Below are 15,000 nucleotides of genomic sequence, written 5' to 3'. Positions count from 1 at the left end.
AAACATGCCAAACTGTCTTAAAATGCCTCAAAACATGCCAAACTGTCTTAAATTCAAAACAAAACTGTCTTAAAATGCCCTCAAAACATGCCAAACTGTCTTAAAATGCCCTCAAACATGCCAAACTGTCTAAAATGCCCTCAAAACATGCCAAACTGTCTTAAAATGCCTCAAAACATGCCAAACTGTCTTAAAATGCCCTCAAAACATGCCAAACTGTCTTAAAATGCCCTCAAAACATGCCAAACTGTCTTAAAATGCCCTCAAAACATGCCAAACTGTCTTAAAATGCCCTCAAAACATGCCAAACTGTCTTAAAATGCCTCAAAACATGCCCTCTTAAAATGCCCTCAAACATGCCAAACTGTCTTAAAATGCCCTCAAAACATGCCAAACTGTCTTAAAATGCCCTCAAAACATGCCAAACTGTCTTAAAATGCCTCAAAACATGCCAAACTGTCTTAAAATGCCCTCAAAACATGCCAAACTGTCTTAAACATGCCAAACTGTCTTAAAATGCCCTCAAAACATGCCAAACTGTCTTAAAATGCCCTCTTAAAAAAACATGCCAAACTGTCTTAAAATGCCCTCAAAACATGCCAAACTGTCTTAAAATGCCTCAAAACATGCCAAACTGTCTTAAAATGCCTCAAAACATGCCAAACTGTCTTAAAATGCCCTCAAAACATGCCAAACTGTCTTAAAATGCCCTCAAAACATGCCAAACTGTCTTAAAATGCCCTCAAAACATGCCAAACTGTCTTAAATTAAAATGCCCTCAAAACATGCCAAACTGTCTTAAAATGCCCTCAAAACATGCCAAACTGTCTTAAAATGCCCTCAAAACATGCCAAACTGTCTTAAAATGCCTCAAAACATGCCAAACTGTCTTAAAATGCCCTCAAAACATGCCAAACTGTCTTAAAATGCCCTCAAAACATGCCAAACTGTCTTAAAATGCCCTCAAAACATGCCAAACTGTCTTAAAATGCCCTCAAAACATGCCAAACTGTCTTAAATGCCCTCAAAACATGCCAAACTGTCTTAAAATGCCCTCAAAACATGCCAAACTGTCTTAAAATGCCCTCAAAACATGCCAAACTGTCTTAAAATGCCCTCAAAACATGCCAAACTGTCTTAAAATGCCCTCAAAACATGCCAAACTGTCTTAAAATGCCCTCAAAACATGCCAAACTGTCTTAAAATGCCCTCAAAACATGCCAAACTGTCTTAAAATGCCCTCAAAACATGCCAAACTGTCTTAAAATGCCCTCAAAACATGCCAAACTGTCTTAAAATGCCCTCAAAACATGCCAAACTGTCTTAAAATGCCCTCAAAACATGCAAACTGTCTTAAAATGCCCTCAAAACATGCCAAACTGTCTTAAATTGTCTCAAAACATGGCAAACTGTCTTAAAATGCCCTCAAAACATGCCAAACTGTCTTAAAATGCCCTCAAAACATGCCAAACTGTCTTAAAATGCCCTCAAAACATGCCAAACTATCTTAAAATGCCCTCAAAACATGCCAAACTATCTTAAAATGCCCTCAAAACATGCCAAACTACTACTATTACTACTACTACTACTGCTTATAAGGTTAAAAATAGTATACAATTAGTAATAATAAAGATTTTAATGTTACAACAACAATTAATAATAATAATAATAATAATAATAATAATAATAAATTTAAATTTATTATTATTATTATTATCATTATTATTATCAAATCTACAATATTATATCCCACAATAATAATAATAATAATAATAATTTTTACACACACGTACACACACACACACACACACACACACACACACACACAATATATATATAATAATTTGAATTAATAGCTATTTTTCTCAAAGCGGGGAAAAATTGGGCGATTTACCGTCTTCTAAATCTACCGACGCTCATCCGCCTTCACTTAACACCGCCAAAATTCGTAAACTCTATAACGAAATGCGATTAAATTGTGTGGTTTTAGAGCGGAATTGGCTCAAATGTGGTGTTTTAGAGCGGAATGGGTTAAAATGTGGTGTTTTTAGAGCGGAATGGGGTCAAATTGTGTTTTAGAGCGGAATTGGATCAAAGTGTGTTGTTTTTAGAGCGGAATGGGTTAAAATGTGGTGTTTTTAGAGCGGAATTGGATAAAATATGTTGTTTTTAGAGCGGAATGGGATCAAATGTGTTGTTTTTAGAGCGGAATGGGATCAAATGTGTTGTTTTTAGAGCGGAATGGGATCAAATGTGTTGTTTTTAGAGCGGAATGGGTTAAAATGTGTTGTTTTAGAGCGGAATTGGCTCAAATGTGTTGTTTTTAGAGCGGAATAGGATCAAATTGTGTTGTTTTTAGAGCGGAATGGGGCCAAATGTGTTGTTTTTAGAGCGGAATAGGATCAAATTGTGTTGTTTTTGCGTTGTTTTGTGTTGAAATGGGATCAATTGTGTTGTTTTAGAGCGGAATGGGGCCAAATGTGTTGTTTTAGAGCGGAAATGGATAAAATTGTGTTGTTTTGCGTTGTTTTGTGTTAAAATGGGATCAATTGTGTTGTTTTTAGAGCGGAATGGGATCAAATGTGGTGTTTTAGAGCGGAATGGGTTCAAATGTGTTGTTTTTGCGTTGTTTTGTGTTGAAATGGGATCAAATGTGGTGTTTTAGAGCGGAATTGGATCAAATGTGTTGTTTTAGAGCGGAATGGGATCAAATGTGTTGTTTTAGAGCGGAATGGGGCCAAATGTGTTGTTTTAGAGCGGAATGGGATCAAATGAGTTGTTTTAGAGCAGAATTGGATAAAATGTGTTGTTTTTAGAGCGGAATGGGATCAAATGTGTTGTTTTTAGAGCGGAATGGGATCAAATGTGTTGTTTTTAGAGCGGAATAGGATCAAATTGTGTTGTTTTAGAGCGGAATGGGATCAAATGTGTTGTTTTAGAGCGGAATGGGATCAAATGTGTTGTTTTAGAGCGGAATGGGATCAAATGTGTTGTTTTAGAGCGGAATGAGATCAAATTGTGTTGTTTTTAGAGCGCAATGGGATCAAATGTGTGGTTTTAGAGCGGAATGGGATCAAATGTGTTGTTTTTAGAGCGGAATGGGCTCAAATTGGTTGTTTTTAGAGCGGAATAGGATCAAATGTGTTGTTTTAGAGCGGAATGGGCTCAAATGTGTTGTTTTTAGAGCGGAATTGGCTCAAATGTGTTGTTTTTAGAGCGGAATTGGCTGAAATATGTTGTTTTTAGAGCAGAATTGGCTCAAATTGGTTGTTTTTAGAGCGGAATTGGGTCAAATGTGTTGTTTTTAGAGCGGAATTGGCTCAAATGTGTTGTTTTTAGAGCGGAATGGGCTCAAATTGGTTGTTTTAGAGCGGAATTGGCTCAAATGTGTTGTTTTAGAGCGGAATGGGCTCAAATTGGTTGTTTTAGAGCGGAATTGGATAAAATGGTTGTTTTTAGAGCGGAATTGGCTGAAATGTGTTGTTTTTTAGAGCGGAATTGGCTCAAATTGGTTGTTTTTAGAGCGGAATGGGTTAAAATGTGTTGTTTTTAGAGCGGAATTGGCTGAAATGTGTTGTTTTTAGAGCGGAATGGGCTCAAATGTGTTGTTTAGTGTTGTTTTGTGTTGAAATGGGATCAATTGTGTTTTTTTAGAGCGGAATTGGATAAAATATGTTGTTTTTAGAGCGGAATTGGCTCAAATGTGTTGTTTTTAGAGCGGAATGGGTTAAAATATGTTGTTTTTAGAGCGGAATTGGGTCAAATGTGTTGTTTTAGAGCGGAATGGGCTCAAATTGGTTGTTTTTAGAGCGGAATGGGCTGAAATATGTTGTTTTTAGAGCGGAATGGGCTCAAATGTGTTGTTTTAGAGCGGAATTGGCTGAAATATGTTGTTTTAGAGCGGAATAGGACCAAATGTGTTGTTTTAGAGCGGAATTGGATAAAATGAGTTGTTTTAGAGCGAAATGGATAAAATTGTGATGTTTTTGCGTTGTTTTGTGTTGAAATGGGACCAAATTGTGGTGTTTTAGAGAGGAATGGGCTTAAATGTGTTGTTTTTAGAGCGGAATGGGATCAAATTGTGCTGTTTTAGAGCGGAATGGGATCAAATGGGTTGTTTTAGAGCGGAATAGGATCAAATGTGCTGTTTTAGAGCGGAATGGGATCAAATGTGTTGTTTTTGCGTTGTTTTGTGTTGAAATGGGACCAAATGAGTTGTTTTTAGAGCGGAATGGGTTAAAATATGTTGTTTTTAGAGCGGAATTGGCTCAAATGTGTTGTTTTTAGAGCGGAATGGGCTCAAATGTGTTGTTTAGTGTTGTTTTGTGTTGAAATGGGACCAAATGAGTTGTTTTTAGAGAGGAATGGGTTAAAATGTTGTTTTTAGAGCGGAATTGGCTCAAATGTGTTGTTTTTAGAGCGGAATGGGCTCAAATGTGTTGTTTAGTGTTGTTTTGTGTTGAAATGGGATCAATTGTGTTTTTTTAGAGCGGAATTGGATAAAATATGTTGTTTTTAGAGCGGAATGGGCTCAAATTGGTTGTTTTTAGAGCGGAATGGGCTGAAATGTGTTGTTTTTAGAGCGGAATGGGCTCAAATGTGTTGTTTTTAGAGCGGAATTGGCTCAAATGTGTTGTTTAGTGTTGTTTTGTGTTGAAATGGGATCAATTGTGTTTTTTTAGAGCGGAATTGGATAAAATATGTTGTTTTAGAGCGGAATGGGCTCAAATTGGTTGTTTTAGAGCGGAATGGGCTGAAATGTGTTGTTTTTAGAGCGGAATGGGCTCAAATGTGTTGTTTTAGAGCGGAATTGGCTCAAATGTGTTGTTTAGTGTTGTTTTGTGTTGAAATGGGATCAATTGTTTTTTAGAGCGGAATTGGATAAAATATGTTGTTTTTAGAGCGGAATGGGCTCAAATTGGTTGTTTTTAGAGCGGAATTGGCTGAAATATGTTGTTTTTAGAGCGGAATAGGACCAAATGTGTTGTTTTTAGAGCGGAATTGGATAAAATGAGTTGTTTTAGAGCGGAAATGGATAAAATTGTGATGTTTTTGCGTTGTTTTGTGTTGAAATGGGACCAAATTGTGGCGTTTTAGAGCGGAATGGGTTAAAATGTGTTGTTTTTAGAGCGGAATGGGCTGAAATATGTTGTTTTTAGAGCGGAATTGGCTCAAATGTGTTGTTTAGTGTTGTTCAGTGTTTCTCTGTTTGCATTTCCTTGATGATCTGTTCCTTGATGAGCTTGGTGGCGTGGCTGGCGTGAGGAATGACGAACCTGCGGAGAAATAAATAAATAAATAAATAAATATATATGTGTGTGTGGGGAGAGAGAGAGAGAGAGAGAGAGAGAGAGAGAGAGAGAGAGAGTGTGTGTGTGTGGAGATATCTAAACGTAATATTGCGAAATTATTATTATTATTATCATTACTACTACTACTACTACTACTATTACTACCACCACCACCACCACTGCCTTACCTATCCATATCGGAGACTATCAGCTCATCATCGTCATCAGCAGCGCCGTATTTAAAAGTGATGAAATTCGGATGCCTCTTTTTTGAAGTAATCTTAACAACAGAGGCCAAATTTCGCCTCGCCACAAGACGCCCACAGGATGGAGTTTGTCTCACAACGATCAACGTTTTGTCCATTAACACCAGAACGCTGCAACGAGAGAGAGTGGGATTTTGTGGAGGGGTGGAGGAAAGGTGGAGGTACATCTGTGTGGGTGGAGGTAAGTGGAGGTAACATGTGGAGAGAGATATGGAGGAAAGAATGGAGGTTGGTGTTGGGAAGACATGTGGATATTTCAAATCACACTATCTTACAAAACCACTATTTTAACTATCAAGGAAGGGAGGTAGGATAGTCAAAATTGGAGAGAAGGTGGAGGAAAGGTGGAGGTACATCTGTGTTGGTGGAGGTAAGTGGAGGTGTTACGTGGAGGGAGATATGGAAGAAAGAATGGAGGTTGTGTAGGAAAGACATCTGGATATTTCAAATCACACTATCTTACAAAACCACTATTTTAACTATGAAGGAAGGGAGGTAGGATAGTCAAAATTGGAGAGAAGGTGGAGGAAAGGTGGAGGTACATCTGTGTGGGTGGAGGTAAGTGGAGGTAACATGTGGAGGGAGATATGGAGGAAAAAGTACAGATAATCCGGGGCAAAAATGAGAAAAAATGTCTGGTTTTCATGAGACTATCTTACAAAACGACTATTTTAACTATCAAGGAAAGAAGGTAGGATAGTCAAAATTGGAGGAGAGGTGGAGGAAACATGGAGGAATCTGTGTGGGTGGAGGTAAGTGGAGGTAACATGTGGAGGGAGATATGGAGGAAAGAATGGAGGTTTGTGTTGGGAAGATATGTGGATATTTCATGTCATACTGTATTACTAAACTACTATTTTAACTATGAAGGAAGGGAGGTAGGATAGTCAAAATTGGAGAGAAGGTGGAGGAAACATGGAGGAATCTGTGTGGGTGGAGGTAAGTGGAGGTAACATGTGGAGGGAGATATGGAGGAAAGAATGGAGGTTTGTGTTGGGAAGACATGTGGATATTTCATGTCATACTGTATTACTAAACGACTATTTTAACTATCAAGGAAGGGAGGTAGGATAGTCAAAATTGGTGAGAAGGTGGAGGAAATGGAGGAATCTGTGTGGGTGGAGGTAAGTGGAGGTAATATGTGGAGGGAGATATGGAGGAAAGAATGGATGTTGTGTATGGAAGATATGTGGATATTTCATGTCACACTATCTTAGAAAACGACTATTTTAACTATCAAGGAAGGGAGGTAGGATAGTCAAAATTGGAGGAAGGTGGAGGAAACATGGAGGAATCTGTGTGGGTGGAGGTAAGTGGAGGTGTTACGTGGAGGGAGATATGGAGGAAAAAATGGAGGTGTGAAGAATGTGGATATTTCATGTGAGACTATCTTAGAAAACTACTATTTTAACTATCAAGGAAGGGAGGTAGGATAGTCAAAATTGGAGAGAAGGTGGAGGAAAGGGAGGAAAGTCTGTGTGGGTGGAGGTAAGTGGAGGTAACTTGTGGAGGGAGATATGGAGGAAAAAGTACAGATAATGGGGAAAATGAGAAAAATATCTGGTTTTCATGAAACTATCTTACAAAACCACTATTTTAACTATCAAGGAAGGGAGGTAGGATAGTCAAAATTGGAGAGAAGGTGGAGGAAAGGTGGAGGAACAACTGTGTGGGTGGAGGTAAGTGGAGGTAACGTGGAGGGAGATATGGAGGAAAAATGGAGGTGGTGAGGAAAGAATCTGGTTTTCAAATGAGACTATCTTACAAAACTACTATTTTAACTATGAAGGAAGGGAGGTAGGATAGTCAAAATTGGAGAGAAGGTGGAGGAAAGGTGGAGGAATCTGTGTGGGTGGAGGTAAGTGGAGGTAACTTGTGGAGGGAGATATGGAGGAAAAAATGGAGGATGGTGTGAAAGAATCTGGTTTTCAAATCAGACTATCTTACAAAACCACTATTTTAACTATGAAGGAAGGAGGTAGGATAGTCAAAATTGGAGAGAAGGTGGAGGAAAGGTGGAGGAATCTGTGTGGGTGGAGGTAAGTGGAGGTAACTTGTGGAGGGAGATATGGAGGAAAAAGTACAGATAATGGAGGAAAATGAGAAAAATGTCTTGTTTTCATGAGACTATCTTACAAAACCACTATTTTAACTATCAAGGAAAGGAGGTAGGATAGTCAAAATTGGAGGGAAGGTGGAGGAAAGGTGGAGGAATCTGTGTGGGTGGAGGAAAGTGGAGGTAACATGTGGAGGGAGATATGGAGGAAAGAATGGAGGTTTGTGTTGGGAAGACATGTGGATATTTCATGTCATACTGTATTACTAAACTACTATTTTAACTATCAAGGAAGGGAGGTAGGATAGTCAAAATTGGAGAGAAGGTGGAGGAGGAGGAGGACATCTGTGTGGGTGGAGGAAAGTGGAGGTAACTTGTGGAGGGAGATATGGAGGAAAGAATGGAGGTTTGTGTGAAGAATGTGGTTTTCATGTGAGACTATCTTACAAAACCACTATTTTAACTATGAAGGAAGGGAGGTAGGATAGTCAAAATTGGAGAGAAGGTGGAGGAAAGGTGGAGGAACATCTGTGTGGGTGGAGGTAAGTGGAGGTAACATGTGGAGGGAGATATAGAGGAAAAAATGGAGGATGGTGAAAAAAATCTGGTTCAAATGAGACTATCTTAGAAAACGACTATTTTAACTATGAAGGAAGGGAGGTAGGATAGTCAAAATTGGAGAGAAGGTGGAGGAAAGGTGGAGGAACAACTGTGTGAGTGGAGGTAAGTGGAGGTAACATGTGGAGGGAGATATGGAGGAAAAAGTACAGATAATCCGGGGCAAAAATGAGAAAAAATGTCTGGTTTTCATGAGACTATCTTACAAAACTACTATTTTAACTATCAAGGAAAGGAGGTAGGATAGTCAAAATTGGAGAGAAGGTGGAGGAAACATGGAGGAAAACTGTGTGGGTGGAGGTAAGTGGAGGTAACTTGTGGAGGGAGATATGGAGGAAAAAATGGAGGATGGTGTGAAAAATCTGGTTTTCAAGTCAGACTATCTTAGAAAACTACTATTTTAACTATCAAGGAAGGAGGTAGGATAGTCAAAATTGGAGAGAAGGTGGAGGAAAGGTGGAGGTACATCTGTGTGGGTGGAGGTAAGTGGAGGTAACATGTGGAGGGAGATATGGAGGAAAAAATGGAGGATGGTGTTGGAAAGAATCTGGTATTTCATGTCATACTATCTTACAAAACTACTATTTTAACTATCAAGGAAGGGAGGTAGGATAGTCAAAATTGGAGAGAAGGTGGAGGAAAGGTGGAGGTACATCTGTGTGGGTGGAGGTAAGTGGAGGTAACATGTGGAGGGAGATATGGAGGAAAAAGTACAGATAATCCGGGGCAAAAATGAGAAAAAATGTCTGGTTTTCATGAGACTATCTTACAAAACCACTATTTTAACTATCAAGGAAGGGAGGTAGGATAGTCAAAATTGGAGAGAAGGTGGAGGAAAGGTGGAGGTACATCTGTGTGGGTGGAGGTAAGTGGAGGTAACATGTGGAGGGAGATATGGAGGAAAGAATGGAGGTTGTGTTGGGAAGACATGTGTATTTTTCATGTCACATTATCTTACAAAACTACTATTTTAACTATCAAGGAAGGGAGGTAGGATAGTCAAAATTGGAGAGAAGGTGGAGGAAAGGTGGAGGAACAACTGTGTGGGTGGAGGTAAGTGGAGGTAACATGTGGAGGGAGATATGGAGGAAAAATGAAGGATGGGGCAAGAATGAGAAAAAAATCTGGTTTTTGAATCACACTATCTTACAAAACCACTATTTTAACTATCAAGGAAGGGAGGTAGGATAGTCAAAATTGGAGAGAAGGTGGAGGAAAGGTGGAGGAACATCTGTGTGGGTGGAGGTAAGTGGAGGTAACATGTGGAGGGAGATATGGAGGAAAAAGTACAGATAATCCGGGGCAAAAATGAGAAAAAATGTCTGGTTTTCATGAGACTATCTTACAAAACCACTATTTTAACTATCAAGGAAGGGAGGTAGGATAGTCAAAATTGGAGAGAAGGTGGAGGAAAGGTGGAGGAACAACTGTGTGGGTGGAGGTAAGTGGAGGTCTAACGTGGAGGGAGATATGGAGGAAAAAATGGAGGATGGTGTAGGAAAGACATCTGGATATTTCAAGTCACACTATCTTACAAAACCACTATTTTAACTATCAAGGAAGGGAGGTAGGATAGTCAAAATTGGAGAGAAGGTGGAGGAAAGATGGAGGAACATCTGTGTGGGTGGAGGTAAGTGGAGGTAACATGTGGAGGGAGATATGGAGGAAAAAGTACAGATAATCCGGGGCAAAAATGAGAAAAAATGTCTGGTTTTCATGACACTATCTTACAAAACCACTATTTTAACTATCAAGGAAGGATGGTAGGATAGTCAAAATTGGAGAGAAGGTGGAGGAAAGGTGGAGGAACAACTGTGTGGGTGGAGGTAAGTGGAGGTCTAACGTGGAGGGAGATATGGAGGAAAAAATGGAGGTTGGTGTGAGAAGACATCTGGATATTTCAAATCACACTATCTTACAAAACTACTATTTTAACTATCAAGGAAGGGAGGTAGGATAGTCAAAATTGGAGAGAAGGTGGAGGAAAGATGGAGGAACAACTGTGTGGGTGGAGGTAAGTGGAGGTATAACGTGGAGGGAGATATGGAGGAAAAAATGGAGGATGGTGTAGGAAAGACATCTGGATATTTCAAATCACACTATCTTACAAAACTACTATTTTAACTATCAAGGAAGGGAGGTAGGATAGTCAAAATTGGAGAGAAGGTGGAGGAAAGATGGAGGAACAACTGTGTGGGTGGAGGTAAGTGGAGGTAACATGTGGAGGGAGATATGGAGGAAAGAAAGACTTACCTCTTGAGAACCTTTCCATTCTCTTTCACTTGTTGGCAATTGAACGAGGCTATAACTTCAGGTCTCTTCAATAAATCCTTCAAATTAATCTTTTCCATATTTTCTTCTGCTTCTTCTCCTCCTCCTCCTCCTCCTCCTCCTCCTCTTCCTTCTTCATAAGTGCCTGGAATAGTGGTAGTAGTATTAGGAGGAGGAGGAGGAGGAGGAGGAGGAGGAGGAGGAGGAGGAGGAGGAGGAGGAGGAGGATGCACAAAACACTCAAAAAACTTGCTTAAAATCCCTTAAAATTACTTAAAAATCTGAACCAACTCTGAACCAACTGTGTGTCGTCTCTACTCTGAAAACTGTACTTAAATCTGCTCTGAACCAACTGTGTGAACCAACTGCTCGCTCTGAACCAACTGTGTGTCGTCTCGCTCTGAACCAACTGTCTGAACCGCCTCGCTCTGCTCGCTCTGAACCAACTGTCCCGCCTCCCGCTCGCTCGCTCTGAACCAACTGTCCCGCCTCCCGCTCGCTCTGAACCAACTGTCCCGCCTCCCGCTCGCTCTGAACCAACTGTCCCGCCTCCCGCTCGCTCTGAACCAACTGTCCCGCCTCCCGCTCGCTCTGAACCAACTGTGAACCCGCCTCCCGCTCGCTCTGAACCAACTGTCCCGCCTCTGAACCCGCTCGCTCTGAACCAACTGTCCCGCCTCCCGCTCGCTCTGAACCAACTGTCCCGCCTCCCGCTCGCTCTGAACCAACTGTCCCGCCTCCCGCTCGCTCTGAACCAACTGTCCCGCCTGAACCAACCCGCTCGCTCTGAACCAACTGTCCCGCCTCCCGCTCGCTCTGAACCAACTGTCCCGCCTCCCGCTCGCTCTGAACCAACTGTCCCGTCTCCCGCTCGCTCTGAACCAACTGTCCCGCCTCCCGCTCGCTCTGAACCAACTGTCCCGCCTCGCTCGCTCTGAACCAACTGAACCAACTCGCTCTGAACCAACTGTCCCGTCTCCAGCTCGCTCTGAACCAACTGTCCCGCCTCCCGCTCGCTCTGAACCAACTGTCCTCGCTCTGAACCAACTGCTCGCTCTGAACCAACTGTCCCGCCTCCCAAAATCCCTTAAAATTACTTAAATCTACTTATAAAATACTTAAATCTACTTATAAACACTTATATATACTTATCATTACCTTTTCAATAATACACACTTAAAAACCTACTTAAATTCCCAAAAACACCCAAAAAATCCCTTAAAATTACTTAAATCTACTTATAAAATACTTAAATCTACTTAAATGCACTTAACACTTACAATTACTTAACATTACCTTTTTCAATAATACACACTTAAAAACCTACTTAAATTCCCCAAAAACACCCCAAAACTTATAAAATCCCTTCAAATTACTTAAATCTACTTAAATCTACTTATAAACACTTATATTTACTTATCATAACCTTTTCAATAATACACACTTAAAATCCTACTTAAATTCCCAAAAACACCCAAAAAATCCCTTCAAATTACTTAAATCTACTTATAAAATACTTAAATCTACTTATAAAATACTTAAATCTACTTATAAACACTTATATATACTTATCATTATCTTTTTCAATAATACACACTTAAAAACCTACTTAAATTCCCAAAAACACCCAAAAAATCCCTTAAAATTACTTAAATCTACTTATAAAATACTTAAATCTACTTATAAAATACTTAAATCTACTTAAATGCACTTAACACTCACTATCGTCTTCATCTTCAATGCTAAAGACGTCTCCTTGCCTGTACAGCTTGCCTCGGTCCCCACTACTAATGTGACGTAGTAGTAGTAGTAGTAGTAGTAGTAGTAGCAGTAGTAGTAGTAGTAGTGGCAGTAGTAGTAGTAGCAGTAGTAATAGTAGTTTGTTCAAGACCATTTGGGTTTGTAATGTAGTCAAATAGCTTCTCTCGCATCTCCGTGGACTGAAATAGTAATAATAGTAGTAGTAGTAGTAGTAGTAGTAGTAGTAGTAGTAGTAGTAGTAGTAGTAGTAGACACACACACACACACACCCTCCTCTTACTCTGCTCTTGAAGACACTGGAGAAGGAAGCCAGGCGATTGGTCAGCCCAGAGGTGGACGTCTGAGGCTGAAACACTGCGCTCCCATTGGCTGAGAGATCGCCAGGCTGAGAGGTGGGCGCTGATTGGTGGACAGCCTTCGAGAGGGCTGGACTGCACACCAAGCACTGTTTAGCGTTGTGATCAGACAAGAGTGCCAAATCTGAGCCTAGGCATTGGTGGAGCGCTGTATGGAGGAATAGGCGCTTAAAACACTGAAAAAAAAACGCTTAAAACTTAAAATGCCATATGCTGCTTTTCCCTTACAACAATCTCAACGTTGACTTTTTGGCTAATTCATTTCAGATCTTTCAGGCAACGAACACTCAAGAGGAGGAGGAGGAGGAGGAGGAGGAGGAGGAGGAGGAGGAGGAGGAGGAGGAGGAAGGAAAAGAAAAAGAAGAAGAGATGGAGGAGGAGGAGGAGGAGGAGATGGATGAGAAGAAGAAGAAGAGGAGGAGGAGGAGGAGGAGGAGGAGGAGGAGGAAGATGTGGAAGAGGTTAGGTTAGGTTAGGAAGAAGAAGACGAGGAGGAGGAGGAGGAGGAAGAAGACAAGGAGGAGGAGGAGCAGGAGGAGGAGGAGGAGGAGGAAGAAGACAAGGAGGAGGAGGAGGAAGAGAAAGACAAGGAGGAGGAGGAGGAGGAAGAAGACAAGGAGGAGGAGGAAGAAGAAGACAAGGAGGAGGAGGAAGAAGACAAGGAGGAGGAGGAGGAAGAAGACAAGGAGGAGGAGGAGGAAGAAGACAAGGAGGAGGAGGAGGAGGAGGAGGAAGACAAGGAGGAGGAAGAAGAAGACAAGGAGGAGGAGGAGGAAGAAGACAAGGAGGAGGAGGAAGAAGACAAGGAGGAGGAGGAGGAGGAAGACAAGGAGGAGGAGGAGGAGGAGAAGAAGACAAGGAGGAGGAGGAAGAAGACAAGGAGGAGGAAGAAGAAGACAAGGAGGAGGAGGAGGAGGAGGAAGAAGACAAGGAGGAGGAGGAGGAGGAAGAAGACAAGGAGGAGGAGGAGGAGGAAGAAGACAAGGAGGAGGAGGAAGAAGACAAGGAGGAGGAGGAAGAAGACAAGGAGGAGGAGGAAGAAGACAAGGAGGAGGAGGAAGAAGACAAGGAGGAGGAGGAGGAGGAGGAGGAGGAGCATTACCCACCAGCATAGCCTCCCTTGGCCACGGACACAAGCTTCTCTCCCCTTTGCAGGAAGTAGGAGAGTACCATATTGAGGTCACTGTCGGACTGCTCCCTGCCCGCCCCGATAAAACAGAGATGCTCGCCTGCCACGCCACTCAGAACAGCGCATCTTTGGGACAGTAGAAGCCCTTGTACCGCTGTGGTGAACTGCGGTGGGTGGTGCAGCATCTGGAATACCGGTCTGGTTAATGAAAAATGGTTAAACGGACCTGAATAATGAATTTCTTCGCCAATAACGGACAAAACACGGTATTCACGAGTGTATTTAACACTGCACCGGTCCGGATAATGAAAAACGGTTAACCTGAATAATATTACTACAATTATATCAACATTAACACTGCACCCTCGTTTTTTCCGGACTAAGCAGTGCAAATACCGGTCCGGATAATGAAAAACGGTTAACCGGATCTGAATAATGAATTTCTTCGCCAATAACGGACAAAATACGGTGTTCACGAGTGTCAACCGGACTTGTTTAGTTAGTGGCGAACTGCGGTGAGTGGTGCAGCACTACAATAATACCACCAACATCACCACCACTGGATCCTCGTTTTTTCCGGACTAAGCAGTGCAAATACCGGACGATAATGAAAAACGGTTAACTGGACCTGAATAATGAACTTCTTCGCCAATAACGGACAAAATACGGTGTTCACGAGTGTCAACCGGACTTATTTATAGTTACTATTTCTGAGATCAGTGATTTTTTTTTTTTTACTTTTAATAACACTGAGGACACCAAACACTACAAAAAACACTTGATCTTGTTAATTCCATCATTTGAGCCTCGGCTACAGCCACGCACACACACCTGACACCATTTGGAGACATAATGAAGAGTAAAAGACACTGAAAAATGCAATTCTTCGCTAATAACGGACAAAACACGGTGTTTGAGAGTGTTAACCGGACTTCTTCGCTAATAACGGACAAAACACGGTGTTCGAGAGTGTTAACCGGACTTGTTTCTAGTTATCTGACACAGCGCTATTTCTGTCCACACTTATATTATTAAGGGATGCTGCTACTACTACTACTACTACTACTACTACTACTACTACTACTACTACTACTACTACTACTACTACTACTACTACCTACTACTACTACTACTACTACTACTACTACAATATCACCACCACCACCACCACCACCACCACTACTACTACTACCACTACTACTACTACTACTACTACTACTACTACTACTTACAAGAGTGGCATCTAAGTGGA

General features: G+C 41.3%; 1 protein-coding gene across 1 annotated transcript in view; it reads right to left on the bottom strand.

Moving 5' to 3' along the window:
- Window positions 1-1,801: 1,801 nt before the first annotated feature.
- Window positions 1,802-15,000, bottom strand: part of LOC123506986 (TBC1 domain family member 23-like) — a 39,608-nt gene continuing 26,409 nt past the window's right edge. Inside the window, exons 9-18 of the mRNA XM_045259462.1 lie at window positions 14,981-15,000; window positions 13,726-13,933; window positions 12,544-12,767; window positions 12,372-12,442; window positions 12,225-12,301; window positions 10,794-11,605; window positions 10,485-10,642; window positions 5,480-5,668; window positions 5,178-5,276; window positions 1,802-3,326 (exon numbers count right to left, since the gene is read on the bottom strand). The exon at window positions 14,981-15,000 is cut by the window's right edge and continues 67 nt beyond it. Of these exons, the coding sequence (XP_045115397.1) occupies window positions 5,195-5,276; window positions 5,480-5,668; window positions 10,485-10,642; window positions 10,794-11,605; window positions 12,225-12,301; window positions 12,372-12,442; window positions 12,544-12,767; window positions 13,726-13,933; window positions 14,981-15,000 (1,841 nt within the window). The 3' untranslated portion in view covers window positions 1,802-3,326; window positions 5,178-5,194. The remainder of the gene's footprint in view (window positions 3,327-5,177; window positions 5,277-5,479; window positions 5,669-10,484; window positions 10,643-10,793; window positions 11,606-12,224; window positions 12,302-12,371; window positions 12,443-12,543; window positions 12,768-13,725; window positions 13,934-14,980) is intronic.

The sequence above is a fragment of the Portunus trituberculatus genome, chromosome 2 (genome assembly GCF_017591435.1).
Source record: "Portunus trituberculatus isolate SZX2019 chromosome 2, ASM1759143v1, whole genome shotgun sequence".
Taxonomy (NCBI): domain Eukaryota; kingdom Metazoa; phylum Arthropoda; class Malacostraca; order Decapoda; family Portunidae; genus Portunus; species Portunus trituberculatus.
Note: the sequence above shows the minus strand (reverse complement) of the source record. Positions and strands in the feature narration are given on the sequence as shown.